Source organism: Bos taurus, chromosome 18 (assembly GCF_002263795.3).
Source record: "Bos taurus isolate L1 Dominette 01449 registration number 42190680 breed Hereford chromosome 18, ARS-UCD2.0, whole genome shotgun sequence".
In the NCBI taxonomy this organism is placed as follows: Eukaryota; Metazoa; Chordata; class Mammalia; order Artiodactyla; family Bovidae; genus Bos; species Bos taurus.
The window spans coordinates 61,976,390-61,997,803 of NC_037345.1; the positions used below are offsets into that span (position 1 = coordinate 61,976,390).

At 59.6% G+C, this 21,414-nt stretch overlaps 2 protein-coding genes across 3 annotated transcripts; both read left to right on the forward strand.

Moving 5' to 3' along the window:
• Window positions 1-261: 261 nt before the first annotated feature.
• On the forward strand, window positions 262-8,145 carry SBK3 (SH3 domain binding kinase family member 3). Its single transcript, XM_002695405.6, has 4 exons — window positions 262-678; window positions 1,155-1,305; window positions 1,777-1,979; window positions 5,694-8,145. Exons 1-4 carry the CDS (start codon window positions 634-636, stop codon window positions 6,390-6,392), a joined length of 1,098 nt encoding a protein of 365 aa, XP_002695451.3. The 5' UTR covers window positions 262-633; the 3' UTR covers window positions 6,393-8,145.
• A 691-nt stretch (window positions 8,146-8,836) lies between these two features.
• SBK2 (SH3 domain binding kinase family member 2) lies at window positions 8,837-13,833 on the forward strand. 2 transcript variants are annotated; one of them, XM_002695406.6, is made up of 4 exons: window positions 8,837-8,983; window positions 9,807-10,073; window positions 12,003-12,205; window positions 12,704-13,833. In XM_002695406.6, the coding sequence occupies exons 1-4, from the start codon at window positions 8,893-8,895 to the stop codon at window positions 13,292-13,294; spliced, it is 1,152 nt and encodes a 383-aa protein (XP_002695452.4). In that variant the 5' UTR covers window positions 8,837-8,892; the 3' UTR covers window positions 13,295-13,833. The 2 variants fall into 2 exon arrangements, with proteins under 2 accessions (XP_002695452.4, XP_005219786.1); XM_005219729.5 differs by having other exon boundaries at window positions 8,913-9,015.
• The last annotated feature ends 7,581 nt before the right edge of the window (window positions 13,834-21,414 follow it).

Sequence of the window (21,414 nt, forward strand, 5' to 3'; positions counted from 1 at the left end):
CGGGGGAGGCTAGATGCACATAGCCCAGGGCCCGTGTCCCAGGTAAAGGGCACAAAGCACCCGTCTCCCCTTTGCCTGCTGCCCTCCGGCCCAGCCCTTGGGGTTCAGGCTATGTTTTGTCCCCTCTGTCCTGGGAGCAGAGCCCAGAGTCCAGGCTGGTCTAAGTTTGGACGGGGGAGGAAGGGGGGCCGCGGGCGGGGAGGTGTGGGGGGACGGGATGTCTCTGAGCTGTCCCGGCCGGAAAAAGGGAGGGACAAAGGCAGAGACAAAGACGGCAGGGAGACAGACGGGAGGGCGCCCAGGGCAGGGGACAGACGGGGCCTCCCAAGACGGACGGACAGGCAGCCACAGTGGGGAGAGCCTAGGGACAAGAGTGGGGGGCTAGGGACCAACAGACGGGCAGGGAGACCCCAAGACCTCGGGCGCTCAGACTCGGGCTGGACCGAGCCAGGGAGGTGCAAGGAGAGGGGGCGGCTGCGCAGGGCAGGCTGCCAGCCCAGACGCAGTGGGGACACGGAAGTGGGCCTCGCAGACCAACCCCCCAGCCGTGGCTCCGCTCAGGGCTGCAGCGGGGCTTGGTGGGCGGGTGGCTTTTCGGGGAGCCCAGACCAGGCGTGCTGGCCTGACCCTGAGATGGAGCTCAGGGACCCCAAGAAGCAGGAAGATGGGGACCCGGAGGTGAGAGGCAGGAGATAACGGAGAGAGGAGGAATGGGCCGGGCTGAGGGGCAGACATGGAGAGACACACAGAGACAACAGGAGAGCAGGGAGACAGAGACATCCAAGACCCAGGGAACCCGAGGAGACGTAGCAAGACTGGGGCCCCGGGAGACACGTCCCCAGATAGAGGGGCAGGACACAGGAAGAGAGGAGGATGGAGAGAGAGGCGGGCGGGGCAGGGGGCATGGGCTGGGGAGGAGGCGGCCCCAAGTGGGGCTGGGGGCTTCTGGGGGGAGCCCCAGATGACCGTGGGCAGGGCCACTGAGACAATCACCCGTGACCCAGCCAAGGCCCGAAAACAGGTGGCCTGAGGCGGGGTGAGTCACTGTGACTCACCCTCCTCGCTGGGGACAGTGACCCCGGGCCCCCGGGCCCCCCGGCTCGGCCCGATGCCCTGACTGACCCCCCACCCCCCGTCCCGTCCCTCTCCTGCAGGAGGACACAGCCACAGCCCTGCAGAGGCTCGTGGACCTGACGGCCTCCAGGGTGACTCCCGTGCGGAGTCTGCGAGCCCACTACCGCCTCATCCGGAGGCTCGGCTCCGGCTCCTACGGCCACGTGCTGCTTGCCCGGCCTCGCCAAGGGGGTGAGTGTGGCCACCGAAGGGCAGACCCCAGGATGGCCCCCTCTTAGGGAACTCATGCCCACCGCAACAGGGAGCATCCCTTCAGGGAGCTGACCAGGACTCCTCCCGATGGGGCCCTCAGAACGTCAAGAGCTCTGTGATCGCCCAAGGAACCGGAGCTCTAGCCCAGAGAGTGGGAGAGGCTTGCCTGAGGTTACACAGCGAGGCAGGATCACGACTAGGATTGCTAGTCCAGTTGCCACGTCCCTCAGTTCACGCGAGAGGAAACGGAGGTCCAGAGAGGGTCAGGCAGTGGTGCAGGGTCACACAGCAATCTGAGACAGAGCAGAGAGAGTCCCCAGGGAAGGGGGCCTCTAACCAACCCCCCACAGATGGAGACAGGAGAGGCACGCAGAGGTCAAGCACCGTGCCCCGCCCCAGGTTGGATGCTCAGGGCACCCTGACTTGCCCTCTGCCCCCGCCCCCTGGCAGGTCGGGCCGTGGCTCTGAAGCTCCTCCCTCGGGCCTCAGTCTTCAGAACCACCTTCCTGAGAGAGTTCTGTGTGGGCCGCTGTGTGTCGTCACATCCAGGCCTGCTCCAGACGCTGGCGGGACCGCTGGAGACCCCGCGACACTTCGCCTTCGCCCAGGAGTACGCACCCTGTGGGGACCTCAGCGGGATGCTGCAGGAACGGGTGAGGCGGGCAGGCGGGGGGCTTGTCCAGGTCTGATGTCGGCCCTCCCCTGGGCCTGTCCCCCACCCTGACTCCCAGAGGGAGCTCCCCACTAAGCCCCCAAGGGCGTTGGCGCAGCCGTGGACTGTAGCCTGCCAGGCTCCTTGTTCTTGCCTGCGGGGTTTCCCAGGCAAGAACACAGAAGTGAGTGGCCATGCCCTCCTCCAGGCAACCTCCTTCTTTCTCTTTCTCAGCGCAGTTCCATGACTAACCCCAGCCCTAATCCATCCAACCATCTGAACACAAGCTAGCCTGGACGACAGGTTGGGATTGAGGTAGAGGACAGATCAGGTCTGATGAGAGGGTGGGCACAGAGGGAGAGATAGGATTTTAATGGCAGTGGGACTGGGAAAGAGTGAGGGTGGAGTTGGATGAGCTGAGCTTCAAGTTGATGACAGGCCAACTGTGAGTGTGGAGAAGACCATGTGTGCAGCTGCAGAGATGGCTGAGGATGTGTCTGTGTATACAGGGAGTTGGAGAGGGACTGTAATGGAGTTCTCTCTAGAAAGACCAGGTCTGGACTGAATCCATGACCTTCTAGGGGTACTTGAATGTGAGGTTAAGGTGGGGTCATCTTTAGGGATAGCTTCCCCGGTGGCTCAGAGAGTAAACATCTGCCTGCAATGCAGGAGACCTGGGTTCGATCCCTGGGTCAGGAAGATCCCCTGGAGAAGGGAACGGCAACCCACTCCAGTATTGTTAACCTGGAGAATCTCATGGATAGAGGAGACTGGTGGGCTACATTCCATGGGATCACAAAGAGTAGGATGTGACTAACCGACTTTCACTTTCATCTTTAGGAATAAACTTTGGATTTCAGATAAGTTTGGGGATAAAGAGGAGGAAAAAAGGAAGCAAGGGAGATAAGGAGGGAAATAGTGGGATGATGGAAGAAAGGCTGGAGGGACAGATGGCTGGGTGGCTGGGTGGGTGGATGGGTAGATGGGTGGGTGGATGGGTGGATGGGTAGATGGCTGGTTGGGTGGGTGGATGGGTGGATGGATGGATGGGTGGATGAGTGGATGGATAGGTGGGTGGATGGATGGATAGGTGGATGAGTGGATGGATGGATGGGTGGATGAGTGGATGGGTGGATGAGTGGATGGATGGATGGGTGGATGAGTGGATGGGTGGATGGGTGGCTAGATGGATGGATGGGTGGATGGATGATGGATGGATGGATAGATGGATGGATGGGTGGATGAGTGGATGGATGGATGGGTGGATGAGTGGATGGATGGATGAGTGGCTAGATGGATGGGTGGATGAGTGGATGGATGGATGGGTGGCTAGATGGATGGATGGGTGGATGGATGATGGATGGATGGATAGATGGATGGATGGGTGGATGAGTGGATGGATGGGTGGGTGGCTAGATGGATGTTTGGGTGGATGAGTGGATGGGTGGGTGGGTGGCTAGGTGGATGGATGGGTGGATGAGTGGATGGATGGATGGATGGCTAGATGAATGGATGGGTGGATGAGTGGATGGGTGGATGGGTGGGTGGGTGGATGGATGGGTAGATGGATGGATGGATGGGTGGATGGATGGATAGGTGGATGAGTGGATGGATGGATGGGTGGATGAGTGGATGGGTGGGTGGGTGGATGGATGGGTAGATGGATGGATGGATGGGTGGATGGATGGGTAGATGGATGGATGGATGGGTGGATGGATGGATAGGTGGATGAATGGATGAATGGATGGGTGAATGAGTGGATGGGTGGATGGGTGGGTGGATGGGTGGATGGAGTGGGTGGATGGATGGGTTGGTGGGTGGGTGGATGGATGGATGGATGGATGGATGGATAGGTGGATGAGTGGATGGATGGATGGGTGGATGGATGGATAGGTGGATGGGTGGATGGATGGATGGGTGGATGAGTGGATGGGTGGATGGGTGGGTAGATGGGTGGATGGGTGGGTGGATGGATGGGTAGGTGGATGGATGGGTGGATGGATAGGTGGATGAGTGGATGGATGGATGAGTGGCTAGATGGAAGGATGGGTGGATGAGTGGATGGATGAATGGATGGATGGATAGATGTATGGATGGGTGGATGAGTGGATGGGTGGGTGTGTGGCTAGATGGATGGATGGATGGGTGCGTGGGTGGCTAAATGAATGGATGGGTGGATGAGTGGATGGATGGATGGGTGGATGAGTGGATGGATGGATGGGTGGGTGGATGGGTGGATGGGTGGGTGGATGGATGGGTGGGTGGGTGGGTGGGTGGATGGGTGTATGGATGGATGAATGGGTGGGTGGATGGGTGGGTGGATGGATGGATGGATGGATGGGTGGATGAGTGGGTTGATGGCTGGTTGGGTGGATGGATGGATGGGTGGGTGGATGGATGGATGGGTGGGTGGATGGGTGGAGGAATGGATGGGTGGGTAGATGGATGGGTGGGTAGATGAGTGGATGGATGGATGGGGCGGTGGATGGCTGGATGGCTGGTTGGGTGGATGGCTGGATGGCTGGTTGGGTGGATGGGTGGATGGGTGGGTGGTGGGTGGGTAGATGGATGGGTGGGTAGATGAGTGGATGGATGGATGGGGCGGTGGATGGCTGGATGGCTGGTTGGGTGGATGGCTGGATGGCTGGTTGGGTGGATGGGTGGATGGGTGGGTGGATGGATGGATGGGTGGGTGGATGGGTGGGTGGATGGGTGGAGGGATGGATGGGTGGGTAGATGGATGGGTGAGTAGATGAGTGGATGGATGGATGGGGGGGTGGATGGATGGATGGATGGGTGGGTAGATGGGTGGGTGGATGGTTGGGTGGGTGGATGGATGGTGGGTGGGTGGATGGATGGATGGGTGGGTGGGTGGGTGGATGGATGGGTGGATGGGTGGGTGGATAGGTGAGTGGATGGATGATGGATGGATGGATAGATGAGTGGGTGGGTGGATGGGTGGATAGTTGGTTGGGTGGTGGATAGATGGATGGATGGGTGGGTTGCAGGGTGGACTGACAAATGAGTGGATGGATGGATGAAAGAAAGGAAAGATGGATGAATAGATGGGTGGATGAGTGGGTCGATGGATGGATGGATTGAAGGATGGAGGAATATATGGATGGATATCAGATACTAAATAACTGGACAAATTATTGAACAGCTGACTAGCTGGTGGAATGGATACTGACTGGAACCCTGTTGTGTAGACTGTTGGATAGATGACAGGTTGGGGTTAGGATGGATGGGTTGCTGTCTCACTGCCTGGCTAGCTGGATGGACAGATCTATCAATCAATTAATAAAGTAAATGCTGGGACTTTCGAACTAGGTCTGAGTTGGAGATGGGACCTCAATTAGTACAGGACTAAGATTAGTTAAGTTCATTAGTTAAGTGTGAGATTTAGGGTTTCATTGGAGATCTTTGTGGTCTGTGGAGAGAAGATAAGAAATGTAAGGAGTGGTTGTTAGTGTCAGGACAAAGTTCGATGGAAGTTACAGAGCTTCTGGTGAGATGCGGGGTCCTGGTGAGGAAAACATTTGAGGGCAGGTCTACAGGGAGAGCTGGTGGTTGAGGATGAGGGGGAGAAGGTGTTGGGAGATGTGTCAGAGACACTCCTGGTAGCCAGTGGTCCTGGCATTCAGATTCCTGAACCCCAGGAAGCAGCAAAGAGGAGGAACGGAGGGTGACCTTTGCCCTCTGCCTTTGACCCCAGGGCCTCCCAGAGTTGCTGCTGAAGCGTGTGGTGGCCCAGCTCGCAGGAGCCCTGGACTTCCTCCATGGCCGGGGGTTGGTGCACGCAGACGTGAAGCCCGACAACGTGCTGGTCTTCGACCCTGTGTGCAGTCGCGTGGCCCTGGGGGACCTGGGTCTGACCCGGCCCGAGGGCAGCCCCACCCCGGCGCCCCCAGGGCCCCTGCCCTCCGCACCCCCCGAGCTCTGCGTCCTGCTGCCCCCCGACACCCTGCCCCTGCGGCCCGCCCTGGACTCCTGGGGGCTCGGCGTGCTTCTCTTCTGCGCAGCCACCGCCTGCTTCCCCTGGGACGTGGCGCTGGCCCCTGACCCCGAGTTCGAGGTCTTTGCGGGGTGGATGACCGCCAGGCCCCAGCCGCCCCGGCCGCCACCCCCCTGGGACCAGTTTGCGCCCCCGGCTCTGGCCCTGTTCCAGGGGCTCCTGGATCTGGATCCTGAGACCAGGAGCCCCCCGCTGGTCGTCCTGGACTTCCTGGGAGATGACTGGGGGTTAAACGGGAACAAAGACAGAGCTGGGGGCTTGGGGAGCATGTCCAGCGAGGGCGGGGAGGAGGAGGAGGAGGAGGAGGAGGAGGAGGGCGGAGCAAGCCTAGAAGAGTGGTCAGAGGAGGAGGACGGTGACAGCGGGGGGAGGACAGGCACAGATGCGGGAGAGCCCTGACCAGGTGACCGGGACAGGTGGCTGGAGCCCGGGCCAGAGGCCCCGCCCCCAGAGGCCCTGTCCCCAGCCACCACGGCCACCTGCGCGGAGAGACCGCTGCGCCCTGGGAGAACCGAGAGCGCCCTGCGCCTTTCACAACCGAAGGCTGAGCTCAGACGCACGACTCCCCTCCCAGCTGACGACCCGGGGGTCTGGAGCCCCCGGCCCCTCCTCCCTCAGACCCGGGGGTCCAGGCCCCACCCCTCCCCCCTCAGAGCCGGGGGTCCTGGCCCCCAGCCCCGCCTCCCCCCTCAGGTCCGGGGGTCCAGGCCCCCAGCCCCGCCTCCCCCCTCAGCCCCGGGGGTCTAGGCCCCACGCCTCCCGCCTCAGACCCGCCCCTCCCCTCTCAGACCCGGGGGTCCAAGCCCCCAGCCCCTGCCCCCTCAGACCCGGGGGTCCAGGCCCCCAGCCTCTCCTCCTCAGACCCAGGGGTCCAGGCCCCCAGCCTCTCCTCCTCAGACCCGGGGGTGCAGGCCCCCAGCCCCTCCCCCCCTCAAGGACCCTCCCTCACCCTTCTGTCCTGTCTTCCTGAAAGGAAGTGCCATGTCTCCCGCATATGCGTTTCTGCCCCGTGGGGATGTGTTCCGTGTCTGTGGACCTCTGAGCAGTCACTCCTCTCCTCTAAGATCTTAGTGGACGCCCGCTGACCACGGCTTTCCAGATTCAATACCGTGGAACCCTCACCTGCCATCTCGTCCACTTTCCTGGGCCCTGGGTGACATTATAGGAGTCACTCACCATTTCTGGACCTAAATCGACACACATGCACACACAGGCACACATGCACACATGTCCACAGATGCACAAATGCACACACGTGCACACGTGTGCATGCACCCACAAATACCTGCACACATGTGGGCACGTGAGCACATAATGCACACACATGCACACACACATACACACTCTTTCTCCTGCCTACAGACGTTTGCACGCCCAGCATTCTCCTCCGAGAATGCCTCCTTTCCAACTCCAGGCCTCCAGGAAGCAGAGCCCCCTGGGGGCTGCTCCCGCTCGTTTGGAGCCCGTATCACAGTGACCTGTGCCCCCCACTTCACATCTCCCCTCTCAGGCCGTCCGGATGCACCTGGTCCTTCTCACCTGTGCCTCCTTTCGGGCTCTCCTCCTGTCCAGAGAGTCTCCTGGGCCAGCTCCCTGAGAGCATGCAGTCCCGTCCACACCAAGGGCCACAACTGGTCTGCAGGGACCTCTGCCAGACCCCATGCGCCCCCTGCAGCCCAGCACACAGACCCGCAGGGCAGGGGCTGCATGGACCCAAGGCAGCATCCCCTGCACCCAGCACAGTCACGGCTGCTGGAAGCCTGACCCGCAGGCTTCCACATACAAGGGCTGTCTGGGACTGAACCCTGTGACAGATAAGGGCTGCTGTGGACCTGAGACAAGTCTACCATTTGACTGACAGTTCCTATCTTCCTTTGGACAAATGGACGTGTGGTTGGTCAGGACTCACCTGGCGGGGAGCTGGGGGAGGGGACGTGGGAGCTCAAAGCAGCTGTCCTGTGCATCCAGAAATGATTCTGGGATATGGGACTTCCCTGGAGGTTCAGAGGTCTGCCTCCCAGCGCAGGAGGTGCAAGTTCAATCCCTGGTTGGGAAGCTAAGATTATACACGCCTCAGGGCCAAAAAACCAACACGTAAAACAGAAGCACCATGGTGACAAATTCAATAAAGACTTGAAAACAATAAAAATGATTCTGAAATCAAAAGCTTACTTAAAAAGAAGCAAGTGAGTTGGCATCGGTCATCTCGCTCTAAACCTGGGCGGGGCTGTGTGGCCCCCCCAGGCCCCCTACCTCAGTCCTAGGGGTCCCTGCCTGCGCCCCCACCTTGCAGTCTGAAGACTTGAGCCTGGGACGCCCCTCCGCCCGTCCCTCCCCCGAGGCCCTCCCGCCCAGTTGCCGCACCACCTGCTCCCCTTCGCCCGAGTCTGAGGTCATTCCTCACTGCATCGTTCTGGAATCCTGTTGTGTCATCCTTTCCCCGGCAGACCCCAGTGCCTCCTCCCCCGGACTCCCCTTACCAAAAACACTTGCGTCTGACCCGTCATGGGACACTGTGGGGCAGCCAGGGGTGGTCAAGGCGGGGCAGGCTGGATGAACGATTTCATTCTATACAGGGGCCTGGAGTCCCACGTCTGAGGGACGAGGAGCTGGGGGTCTGAACCCCCAGGCCTGAGGGGGGAGGGGTTGGGGGCTGGACCCCTGCGTCTGAGGAGGAGTGGCCCGGGTCTGGACTCTGGCTCTGCAGAGGGTGTGGGGTCTGGACCCTGGCTCTGGGGAGGAGGCAGAGTCCCTGGGTTGGGACAGTCTGGCTGCAGCCAGTTCTGGGCCACAACGCATGGTGTCGCTCTCCCCATAGAGAGTCCAGGGGTGAGGCCGGGGGCGGGGCTCCGACCCCCTAGGTGGGGGCGGGTCCTGCTGCGGGCAGGCCTCTGCTGGCATGGGCTCTGAGTGCTGGGCACTGACCACAGCGGGCAGCCGAAGGGTCAGGCGAGCCTGGGAGAAGCTGAGGTCTTCAGGTTGGAGCCCAGGTCAGGAGGAGGCAGGGGTCAAACAGCCCAAGGTGGGCAGTGCCTGAGAGAGAAGCCAGGCAGGTGGTCGGAGCGCTGGGTCCTTCGGGGATCAGCAGCTCATTACGGACACTGAGACTGCAGAGTGCTTGAGCGTGGGGGACACAGAGTCTGGGGTGGGGGGCCCCAAGATATGTGAGTTGTGTCAAGTCTCAGGAGAGGGGTCAGCTGGGGGCCTGGACCCCCGGGGCTGAGGGAGGGGGAGCTGGGGGCCTGGACCCCTGGGTCTGAGAGAAGAGGAGGGGCTGGGGCTGTGAGTACTGGACCGCAGACCACCCCAGGGCTGTACAGCCCATCCCAAGAGCTCGGTTCCCCCAGGACCCCAGCGTGCCCAGGCGAGCGTGCAGCCCGCCCCCTGCAGCCCCTGGGGGCTGAGCACCTGTTTGCTCTTAGGAGACGGAGGCTCCTCATCCACCCCCAGGGCCCAAGTCTGTTTGCTTTGGAAACAGTGGGGGGGGGTGTCTCGAGTCCTCTGGTTCATCTTTCACCCTCAGGCCATCAGGTGGCGCAGGGCGGTGGGGGCAGGGCGGGCACGTCGGGGCCGCGGACTTGACCTCACCCCACCCAGCACCGGGTCTGCTGCCCCAGAGACGCCCCTGGCAAGGAGGGAAACCGAGTCACAAGGGCCTGAACCAGTGACCCGCCACCCTCCTCCTTGGACCAGGGGGTCGTGACCCCAGCCCCTCCTCCCTCAGGCCCAGGACTCCAAGCCCCCAGGCCCTCCCCGCCCTTGGCCCTGTTCTGGCAGGACTGAGTCCGGGCGCCCTCTCCTCTGCCTTTGCAGGGATGCCGGGGAAAGCATCACACACGGAATACATGGAGGCTGCGCATGGAGAGCACACGGAGAGCCGGGCAGAGGAGGAGGGGCTGGGGGGCCTCACAGCGGAGGAGCTGCGGCAGGGCCAGGAGGCTGCCCGGGCGCTGGAGGCCCGGATGGCGCTGAGCGCCCAGAGCCTGGTCCGGGCCGAGGCGGACGAGCTGTACGAGCACGTGCGTGCCCTGGGCCGGGGCCGCTTCGGCCGTGTCTGGCTGGTCACCCACCGGCAGGAAGGTACCGGGGTCTGAAGGCAGGGCACAGGGACAGGGGGTCTGCAACGCCAGCCCAGTCCTACCTACGCCCTTTCCAGGCTGTGTGTTTTCGGTAATGGCCTGGCCCTCTCTGAACCTCAGCCTCCTCCTCTAACACAGGGGTGATGATCCCTTCTCTGAGAGAACTGAGAATCCCGGAGGAGATGTCAGGGGCTCTGGTTGCCGGGGACGATGGGGAGGAAGACGGAGCTGCCCCCACCCCTGCCCCCGGTGGCCCTCACACGGGCCAGCTCAGTAGTCACTGTGGGGGCGATGAGAGACTCACTGTCTGCTGGGCACTCAGCGAGGCCAGCACAGGGCGGGTGTGCAGGACACGGGCCCCGGCCCCAGACTGCTGGTCAGCATCCAAGGAGACTGCAGGGCTCAGCCCTGACCAGGGATTGGGGACAGCTGGGCCCCCAGGGAAAAACCTGCACCAGCCCTGCCTCCAAGGACACCCCTGCATGACAGGGTGTGTCCGTTCCCTGCAGTTGTCAGCTGATAAGAAAGGGCTGCAGACTGGGGGGACCACAGTTCAGCAGGGCGGGCTTCTCCCAAGGCTTCCCTCCTCTGCTTGCAGACAGCCAAGCTTCTCCCCGCGTCCTCACGCCTGCCTGCGTGTCTGCGTCCAGGCTTCCTCTTCTCGGAAGGACAGCAGTCACACTGGAACTGGGGATCACCCCCAGTGATCTCACTTTATCTCTTTCACGACCGTACCTCCGGGGCACTCCCTGGCGTCCACGGCTCAGGGCTCCACGCTTTCACTGCTGAGGGCCACAGTTGACTCCCTGGTCGGGGGCACTAAGACCCCACAAGCCGTGCAGCCAAAACAAAAACAAAAGCGCCGTCACCAGATACGGTCACGTTCTGTGAAAATGGGCATAAGGACTACTTTAAGGTGTGAATTTTGCGGGAGGCAGTAAGGAGAGATGCCGGTCAGCTCATCAGAGAGAGAGATGCAGAGAGATACAGACCGGGGTCATCACAGAACTCTGGGGACACGAGCGATAATTGGAACCACGGGCTCCGTGAGGGGGCCTCGCCCACCTGGAGGCCAGCTCGATGCCTTCCCTGGGCGGTGCTGGGGCATGAAGGTGTACCTGCCCCCAGAGGGTAGAACCAGTCCTCGACATGGGAGGTGGCTGACAGCTGGCAGGAATTCAGGGCGCTGCTGACACACGAAGGGGCTGCACTCAGGTATCTCAGGCAAGGAGGTGACCCTCCCCCACCACACCCGGCCTCTCTGTGACCCCGTGGACTGCCGCCCTACATGCTCCTCTGTCCATGGGATTCTCCAGGCCAGAATACGGGACAGGGCTGCCATTTGTTCCTTCAGGGGTCTTCCCCACCTGGGGATCAAACCCTCTCCTGCATCGCAGGCGGATTCTTTATCACTAGTGCCACCTGGGAAGCATTAAATGCTGTTACCACTGGGCTTCCCTGGTAGCTCAGCTGGTAAAGAACCCACCTGTAATGCATGAGACGTGAGTTGGATCCTGGGTGGGGAAGATTCCCCTGGAGGAGGAAATGGCAACCCCCTTCAGTATTCTTTTTTTAATTATTATTTCTTTATTTATTTGACTGCACTGGGTCTGAGCTGCAGCACGTGGAATCTAGTTCCTGAGCAGAGACCTAAGGCAGGCCCTCTGCACCGGGAGAGTGGAGTCTTCGCCACTGGCCCAGCAGGGAAGTCCCACTCCAGTATTCTTGCCTGGAGAATCCCGGGGACAGAGGAGCCTGGCGGGCTACAGTCTACGGGGTCGCAAAGAGTCGGACAGGAATGAGCGACTAAGCACACACAGCATTTTCCGCACCACCAGCGGGGTTTGGGTGGCCAGGCTGCTTTAGGGTGGGTGGGCAGGGGCGGGGCGGAGGAGGGGGCGGCCCAGGCTCACGTCGACCCCGCCCCCAGGCACGGTGCTGGCTCTGAAGCAGCTCCCGAAGGCTTCCACCACGCTGCGCGGCTTCCTCTACGAGTTCTGCGTGGGCCTCTCCCTGGGCTCGCATGCGGCCATCGTGGCGGCCTGCGGCGTCGGCCTGGAGTCGGCCGACTCCTACAGCTTCCTGACTGAGCCCGTGCTGCACGGCGACCTCATCGCCTACATCCGTCCCAAGGTGGGTCGGCCCCGGAGCTTGGAGCTGGGGGGGGCGGGGGCGGGGGTGGGCCTGGAGCGGACACCCTGCTCAGCCTGGGCCTCAGGAGTCACACTCAGGGCAGCCTGAGCGCGTCGCCCTGCAGGGGCCCCACCGCGCCCGCAGGTCTGGTGGGATGGACGCGCCCCTCCGAGTCTACGGCTGTCACGGAGGCAACGCCGAGCCTACCTCACAGGCTCACCCTGGGCCCACGGGCTCACCCCAGGCCTCATCAGGGCCCCCCATGGGGCTCAGCCCAGGCCCCCCCACCACGGGCTCACCCCCAGGCCCCTCCCACGGGGCTCACCCCAGGCCTCCTCGGGGCCAACTAGGCCTCTGTCGCCCTGGGTCTGCTTCCAGGGGCTGAGGACAAGCTCCAAGGCCAGCCCTTGTTGGTGGGCTGGGGAGCTGGGACCCCGACGCTTGTCCCCGGGGCTGAGGACAAGCCCTGGGCCCAGCCCCTGACGCCCGTTCCCGCAGGTGGGCCTCCCGCAGGCAGCTGCCCAGCGCTGCGCGACCCAGCTGGCCTCGGCCCTGGAGCACGTCCACTCTCTTGGCCTGGTATACCGGGACCTCAAGCCCGAGAACGTGCTGGTTTGCGACCCCGATTGCCGGCGGGTCAAGCTGGCGGACTTTGGCCACACGCGGCCGCGGGGGACCCTGCTGCGCCTGGCCGGGGCCCCCATCCCCTACACGGCCCCCGAGCTCTGCGCGCCCCCGCCCCTCCCCGAGGGGCTGCCCATCCAACCCGCCCTGGATGCCTGGGCGCTGGGCGTCCTGCTCTTCTGCCTTCTCACCGGCTACTTCCCCTGGGACCAGCCCCTGGCCGAGGCCGACCCCTTCTACGAGGACTTCGTCGTCTGGCAGGCCTCTGGCCAGCCCGACCACCGGCCTCGGCCCTGGTTCGGCCTGACGCCCACGGCCGACACCCTGCTGTTGGGGCTGCTGGAGCCCCAGCCGCGGAGGAGGAGCCCCGTGAGCTCCGTCCGGGGCTTCCTGGGGCGGCCCTGGAGGCAGCGGGAGGGGGAGGCTGAGGAGGTGTACCCGGGGGAGGACGAAGACTCAGGGTGAGGAGGGTGGGGCGGGGGTGCTCCGGACAGGCCCGGCCGCCCCCGCCGCCCCCTCGGCTTTCGGGACGGCTCTTGGCTGCTCTGCCGTCTGTCCGCCTCTGTCTGGGATCGTCCGCTTCCCACCTATCTGCCGCCTCGGTCCGGGGGTCTCTGAGCGAGCACCGTGGCCGTCCGCACCTGTCCACCTTCCCGGGCCGCGGCACCCACGGCTCCCTTTGCCTAGCTGCTCTTGGTTCACGCTCCCCTGCCACAAATCAGCCAGGCCGCCCCTGCTCCCCCTTCTCGCAGGCCTCCCCTCCGGTGGAGCCCAAGCAGCAGGGGCCATCGTGGGCGTGCAGGCGGCCCATCCCTTCGGTTTTGCACGGCTCTCCTGAGCACACCTGTCGTCCTGCCCGAGTCTCTCCTCTCCTGAGCGCCCTCCACTCCCCACCTCACCCCCTCTGCCCCTTCTCCCACCAGCTGGGTCTGCGCCCTCTTGGTAATGCGTTTTGTCTTTCTCACCTCAGCTACTCTCTGCAAATAAAGTCCTTCTGGTACTTAGGTATCTGTGATGCTGTTGGTCTGTCAGCCTGGGACAGAGAAGGCCAGCGTGTGTGTGTGTGTGTGTGTGTGTGCGCGTGCGTGCATGCGTGCATGCGTGCAAGTGTCCCCTGAAGGGCATGTTGTGGAGGAGAGAGACTGTGGAGGAGAGACAGAGACAGAGGAGGGAGGGAAGCGAGGCAGAGACAAGGAGAAAGGGAGAGACAGAGAGAGGAAGACAGACACAGAGAGGCAGGAAGAATGGCAGACAGTGGTCCCTCCTGTCGTCGAAGGAGATGCTGGCTCTGTGTGTGCGTTTGTGAGTGTGCCTGGGGGTGAGTGTGTTTGCACTTGTTCTGCACAGAAGTGTCTGAGAAGGAGAGGGATTAAACAGCGGAGCTGGAAAATGTCTGGCTATTTTCGGGCAGGAACTGGAGCGTGCATTTCTCAAGTTCCTACCTGAAACTTGTGTGTATTTGTGTGTCCATGAGCACCCATCTGAGCCCGTGTGTGTGTGCAAATAATGGTGTGTTTGTGAGAGACAGAGAGACGTGAGGGTTGAGTGTGTCTCACTCCGCGTGGACAACATGAGTTGCGTGTTTTGTGCGTCTGCGAGCCCCCCATGTGCTCAGGGAACTGTGTGACCACGTGTGAGGGTAGAGAGTGGAGTGCACCTTGCTGTGTGCGGACACTGGACCCGTGTGTGTGCTTCAGGCCTTGAGCCTGCGCGTGTGTGTGCATGTGCACGCGTGTGTGTAGTCGGGGAAGCAGAGTCCCAGGTGCGGCTGCCAGTCAGCGCTGGGCCCCCCCTCTCCTTCACACCTCACCCTGGCCCCTTCTTGGCAGCTACCCTGTTTGCAAACACTCTCTCTTCCTCTCCGTGGCCTCCTTGGCTGCCCGCCCAGAGAAAGGCTACAACCCAGGCCGGATCATGTGTCACCCTCTCCCTGGCCCCCGCACCTGCCCCAGGCCCCTGCTGCGGCCGCGGAGGTGTTGTCTGGTGGGGAGGGGGGTTGTGGAAGGACCCCCAAGGACCTTTTCCATCTAAATTCAATCCAGAGACCTGAGGACATGGGCACGTGTCCCAGGCAATCGCAGTGGGCTTCCTGGAGTAGGGGGCTGTGGGAGAGAATAAGATAGTGGGTGCACTGGGTGAGGGGGAGCAGCAAGAGCAGGACTTCCTGTCCCCTCACCTGTGAGCAGCCCAAGCAACGAGGCCAAGAGTGTGTCCCCGAAAAGCTGGAGGTGGCTGGGGCGGGGTGGCACCGAGGGAGGGGGCAGTGAAGAGGAGCAAGGCAGGGCGGAGGGCGCAAATTGGTGGCGGCAGCTGGGGATTAACTGGGAGGAGGCGATAATGACCAGCGAAGGGCCCTGGGAGGGGCAGGAGGAAGGGCCCCGGGCAGTCATTAAGCATTACTTAATTACGGGACACAGGATACCGATCTTACACTTCACCGGAAAGAAGCCGCTCACCCCTCAAGCAACTCCTGGAGGTGGCAATTCTTGATGATGCTGGAGGGGGTCCCTCAGACCCTCCCCACTCCAGGGGCGGGCACAGGGGGCCCAGAGAGGCCAAGGCACCTGCCTGAGCTCACACGGCAGGTCAGGCAGCGGGAGGATTCTAATCCAGGCCAGCCCTTCAAGGGTCCGAGGTGCATGCCGTTGTGCCGCGCCCGTCAGGGGCTGGGGGCCTGAGCACACGTGTGTGGGTGTGAGTGTGGGTGTGTGAGTGTGTGCTGGCGAGGGGGCCGCCCCTCCCTTGGAGGAGATGGGAGTTGGGGCATCTACGTGGAAAGGAAAGCTGAAAAGCCTTCAGACCCGGGCAATGACCGGAGTACGCAGACAGACAGCAACACGTGCTGGCGAGGAGGGGAAGCTGGAGCCCTCCTGTGGGGCTGGGGGAATTCGAAAAATGGGGCAGCCGCTTTGGAAGACCGCCCGGCAGTTCCTTGGAATATTAATTAACTTTGGACTTACTATGCGTGCGTGCTCAGTTGCTCAGTCATGTCCGACTCTTTTATGACCCCATGGACTACAGCCTGCCAGGCTCCTCTCAGGAGTATTTCCCAGGCAAGAATACTGGAACAGGTTGCCATTTCCTCCTCCAGGGGATTTTCCCAACTCCAGCATTGAACCCATGTCTCCTGCGTTGGCAGGTGCATTCTTTACCACTGAGCCGCCAGGGAAGCCTGTGGAGTAACTATACAGCCCGGCAATTTCGGCCCTAGGTAGATGCCCACGAGAAATAAAACACGTGTCCACACGAGTGTTCATGGCAACACTGCTCACAGTAGCCAAAAGAGTGGACACAACCCAGATGTCAAGTCATTGGCAAAGCAATCAAAGAAATGTGGTCCAGGGACTTCTCTGACAGCCCAGTGGTTAGGGCTCCACACTTCCACTGCAGAGGATGGGGCTCAGTCCCTGGTCGGGGAACTGAGATCCCGCAAGTTGTGCCACATGGCCGAAAAAGAAAAAGAAAAAAAGAAAGAAATGCAGTCTATCCGTACAAGGGAATATCACGTGCGTGCGTGCTCAGTCCTATCCAACTCTTTGTGACCCCCTGGACTGCAGCCCACCAGGCTCCTCTGGCCATGGGATCCTCCAGGCAGGAATACTGGAGCCCGTTGCCCTCTCCTTCTCCAGGGGATCTTGCTGACCCAGGGATCAAACCTGTGTCTCCTGTGTCTCCTGCGTTGGCAGGCAGATAAAGGAAGCATGGACACACATCACTGATGAACCTCAAAAACCTGGAGGCCATCTGTTGTAGGATTCTCTGTGTCCACAGAGGAAGAAAGCTTAGTGGTCACAGGGGAAATGGGGTGACTGCTCATGGTGCAGGTTTTCTTTTGGGGGGTGGTGATGGTGGTGGAAAAAGCTCTAAAATTAGATTGTGTGAATGTTCCATAATTCTCTGAGCATATTTTAAAAAGTCATCGAATTGTACATACAAAAAGGGTGAATTCTGGATGGACCTAGAGATTATTATACTAAGTGAAGTAAGTCAGACGGAGAAAGACAAATACCATGTGATATCATTTATAGGTAGACTAAAAAAATGATAGTAATGAACTAATTTATAAAACAGAAATTGACTTGCAGACTTAGAAAACAAACTAATGGTTACCAAAGGGGAAAGGGGGAATAAATTAGGAGTTTGGGATTAAAATATACACACTATACAGTCCACCATGTGGTCCAGTGGCTGAGACTCCACGTTTTCAATTCAGGAGCTGGGTTTGATCCCTGGTCAGGGAACTAGATCCCACCTGCCATGACTAAGACTCAGCACAGCCAAACAAATAAGCAGAGACCTACTGTACAGCCCAGGGAACTGTACACACCATCCTGTGACAACCTGTAATGGAAAAGAATCTTAGAATGCATATATGCATAAGTGAATCATTTCACTGGACACTTGAAACACAACATTATAAATCCACTATATTTCAATAAAAAATTTTAAAGGGTTAATTTGGCATGTAAATTTCATCTCAATGAGACTGCTCTAAAAAACAAAAACAAAAACACAGGCAATTCCTGGTTCTCATGCTGTGACCTTGATCAGGTTCTCTGAGCCTCTGAGTTCCCATTAAAAACAAAAGGGAAAACCCTGCCCTTTTTCTAAAAGCACCAAATTCAGAACCTATTGTCACACAGGAACTGCTCACATCTCTCTCCTCTCTATAGACAAGACTGTCGAGGCTGTACTTTCCAAAGACCCTAAAGTCAAAAGGTGGCAGAGTCTGATTCCAAAGTCTTTGGTCTTACTCCCCAGTCACCGGCCCAGTGTCTACAGGCCTGTGATCACCAAGGAAGTTCTGGCTACACCCCAGCTGGGGAACCCCAAGCATGCAAGCAGGACCAGTTAAAAAAATTTGTGGGTGTCCAGTATAAAATTAAAATGTGGGATTTCTTGTTTTAAAAATAAGTTTTTTTCTGGGACTTCCCTTGTGGTTTAGGGTTTCCCTGGTGGCTCAAATGGTAAAGAATCTGCCTGCAATGCAGGAAACCTAGGTTTGATCCCTGGGTAGAGAAGATCCCCTGGAGGAGGGCATGGCAACCCACTCCAGTAGTCTTGCCTGGAGAACCCCATGGACAGAGGAGCATGGTGGGCTACAGTCCATGGGGTCACAAAGAGTCAGACATGACTGAGTGACTAACTCAGTGATGATCCAGTGGTTAAGAATCTGTGTTTCCACTACAGGGGCCATGGGTTCGATCCCTGGTCAGGGAACTAAGATTCTGCATGCTGCATGGTACAGCCAAGGAATAGACAAATAAAAGAATTTTTTTAAGAAAAGCTTTCCCCCTCCCTCCCCATCCCCCATTTGCAACTGAATGTCACGCTCCCTGGGCACCAGGATAATCTCTGGCAGACCCTCAAGAGGGTAGGGGGTTGTGGAGCCTGCCTGAGGGCGGACAGCCAGGAATTGGTCACCAGAACCCATCAGGGAAGTGAGACGTTGCACGAGCACACAGAGCCTGCTTCCTTGTCCCGTCAGCTTCAAAACGCAGAATCACCGGTCACAAGAGAATCAAAGTTCACGACCCACGTCAGGCCGGTCAATGGCTGCAGAGCATTAAACCAGTGGGGTTTGCACCCAACTCACTCGCTTCTCTGCCTGGGCCGGCTGTGCAAGGCCTGAGAGACACTGCCCGTGGCCCGCAGTTCGTGTTTAGTTCAGACATGCAAATGGCTGGGCTGCACCCACACATCACCACCACCCCCGCCCCGCCCCGCCCACACCCCGACCCGGACCTGGTTAAAACGCAGATGCTTATCCAGGGGGGTCTGGATGGAGCCTGGAATTCTGCTTTTCTAACCAGCTCCTGGAGGCAAGGCCGACGCTTCCGATCCATGGGTCACACACACTTGGAGGTGCAGGGAATGGTGAGAACACGATTTTAGAGTATTGATCCCTCATCCCAGCTGAACCGTCATTAATGCTAAACGTTCACCTGCTCGATTCCGGCGGTTTTCGATGTGGCCGGTCACATCGTCTGTGGGGAAAAGACAGACCTGTGGCTCCCTTTCCACCCTTTATCTGATTAAGGGGGCTCCCCTTGCTCCTACCCTGCAAACAGTGTGTGTGTGTGTGTGTGTGTGTGTGTACGTATGCGCGCGTTTGTAAACCATGAATGGGTGTTAATTTTGTCAAATGTTTTCTCTGCGTCAAGCTTGCTAGGCCTCTGCGGCTACTGTTTTGGGCTTGTTGCAAGCTGGCAGGCAGAGGAGCGGGCTCAGATGTCCTGGGGGAGGTGTCCGGGGTCAAGGCCAGCAGTAGGTGGGGGCTGGCCGCCCATCCTGGCCATGGGCCCTGGGGCCAGATGTTTGGGCTTAGCTGCCTGGCCAAGCAGGGATAAAGTGACCAGATAATTAAGCACCCGCTTCTTCGGGGCTGGCAGAAGGTGGCAGAGGGTGGAGGGACCTTGGGCCCGGGTGCCCGGGAGACCCCGCCACCCTGGCTTGCAGACGATGGAGCCAGGATTCTGAACCCCCAGGGGGGACCCTCTCCGGGGGGGCCTGGAGCCAGGGAGCAGGTGCTCCCATCTGGGGATGAAAGAGGGAACCTCTGGCTTCCGAGTCGGAGCGCTACCCTTGGAGCCCGGACGAGCTGGGACAGCAAGGGGAGTGCAGGCAGACGCCCTCCCCAGGGCACCAGTCAGCAGTTATTTAAGTCGTAGGGCTTAATGGGACCCGGGGGAAACAGAGGATTCTCGGCGTGCTCCTTGGTCTGTTGGCAGGGGCGGACAGCTCATCTACCAAGACCCCCAGACAATATCCCTCCCCACCCCCAGCAAGTAACTGGACCCCGCTGGCCTTTGCCTGACCGCGGGGGCGCCAGCTCTGTGACCTTCCAGGACCTCAGAGCCAGGCTCTGGTCTGGGGAGAGGGGGGAGGAGGGGAGCTGAGGGACACGGTGTTATTCTGAGGCAGCTCTGCAGCTCTGCTGTGTGGCCCTGGGCAAGGAACTTGCACTCTCTGAGCCTCCAAGCCCTTTCCGAAACAGGGGTCAAATTGCTCCCTCTGAGGGCTGTAGGGAGGGCAGGAGGTAGTGTATTGAGAGTCCACAATGGGGCTTCCCTGGTGGCTCAGTGATAAAGAATCCACCTGCCAACGCAGGAGATGCCAGTTCGATCCCTGGTCCGGGAAGATCCCACATGCCCTGGGGCAACTAAACCGGGGCACCCCAACTACTGAGCCTGTGCTCCAGAGCCCAGGAGCTGCAGCCACTGAGCCCACGTGCCTCAGCTATGGAGCCCACACACCCTCAAGCCTGAGCTCTGCAACGAGAGAGGCCACCACAGTGAGAAGCCCTGCACCACAGCCAGAGAGGAGACCCCACCCTCTGGAACTAGAGAAGGCCCACACAGCAGTGAAGACCCAGCACAGCCAAAAACATATTAAAAAAAAAAGAGAGAGAGCGAGCCCCCACTGTGTGGGGCACAGACAAGCACCATGAGGAGTGGTCGCAACCATTCTTGTTAACTCACACCAAGCTCTGCTGTCACCTGCAGTAACTCCTCTAATCCTCACGACCACCCCAGGAGGCAGGAGGCAGAACCACTACTCCCCCCTTGTACAGATGGGAAAACTGAGACTCGAGAAAGGAAATTAACTTCCGGAGTCCCCACAGCCAGCATATGGCCTCGAAGCCAGGGTGATCTGACTGGGGGCACGTAACACCTTATGAGCAAGGGCCCTGGGTCAGACGGGCCTGGGTTCCAGTCATGAGCCTACTGCATACTCCCTGAGTGACCTGAGGCACAGGACCAAACGTCTCTGTGCCTCAGTGCCCTGACCTATACAGTGGGGGTAATACAGTGATAACTACCACATAGAGAGCAGGTATCAAGAGCCAGGCCCTGAGCTAAGCACCCTCATACAGGCATTAATCTATGTTAATCAGCACAGCAGCCCACAGGGTGTATATTATTATTGTCTCCCTTCAAGAGATGGGGAAACTCAGACCAAGCGGTAACTGACTCAGGGTCAGGCCCACAAGGGCTCAAACTCAGGCATTTAGGCTCCAAAGCTCACACTCCCTGCCGAGCTGTAGAAACAGTACCCTCCTCAGCGGCTGTTTGTGAAGATACAATGACATCATGCGTGCAAAGCCCTCCACACGGAGCCTTACCCGTAGGAACTGCCCGGAGAACATTAGTCATGATTACTATGATGACGAGCTCAGTCATTCAGAAGGTATTAATGAAGGGGGCGTGTTGTGTCAGCCTCCATTCTAAGAGCTGGACATACGTCTGTGAACAAGGATTTCTGCCCTCGTGGGCCTTCATCATCGCCATCGTCACTGCCATAGTGATGACCACCATCACCTCCACTATCCTCACCATCACTTCCATCATTCGTCACCATCATAACAGTCATCACTGTGACCTTCGAGACCGTCACCGCCATCGTGATCACCTTCAGCACCCTCATTATCACCGTAATAATCACCACCACCGTCACCACCAGGATCGTTTTCAGCCTCACCAGCATCATCACCATGACCACTTCCATCATTGTCATCACAATACCATCACAACAGCTATTGCCGTGATCCTCGTGACCGTCACTGCCACCATAAATATCACCAG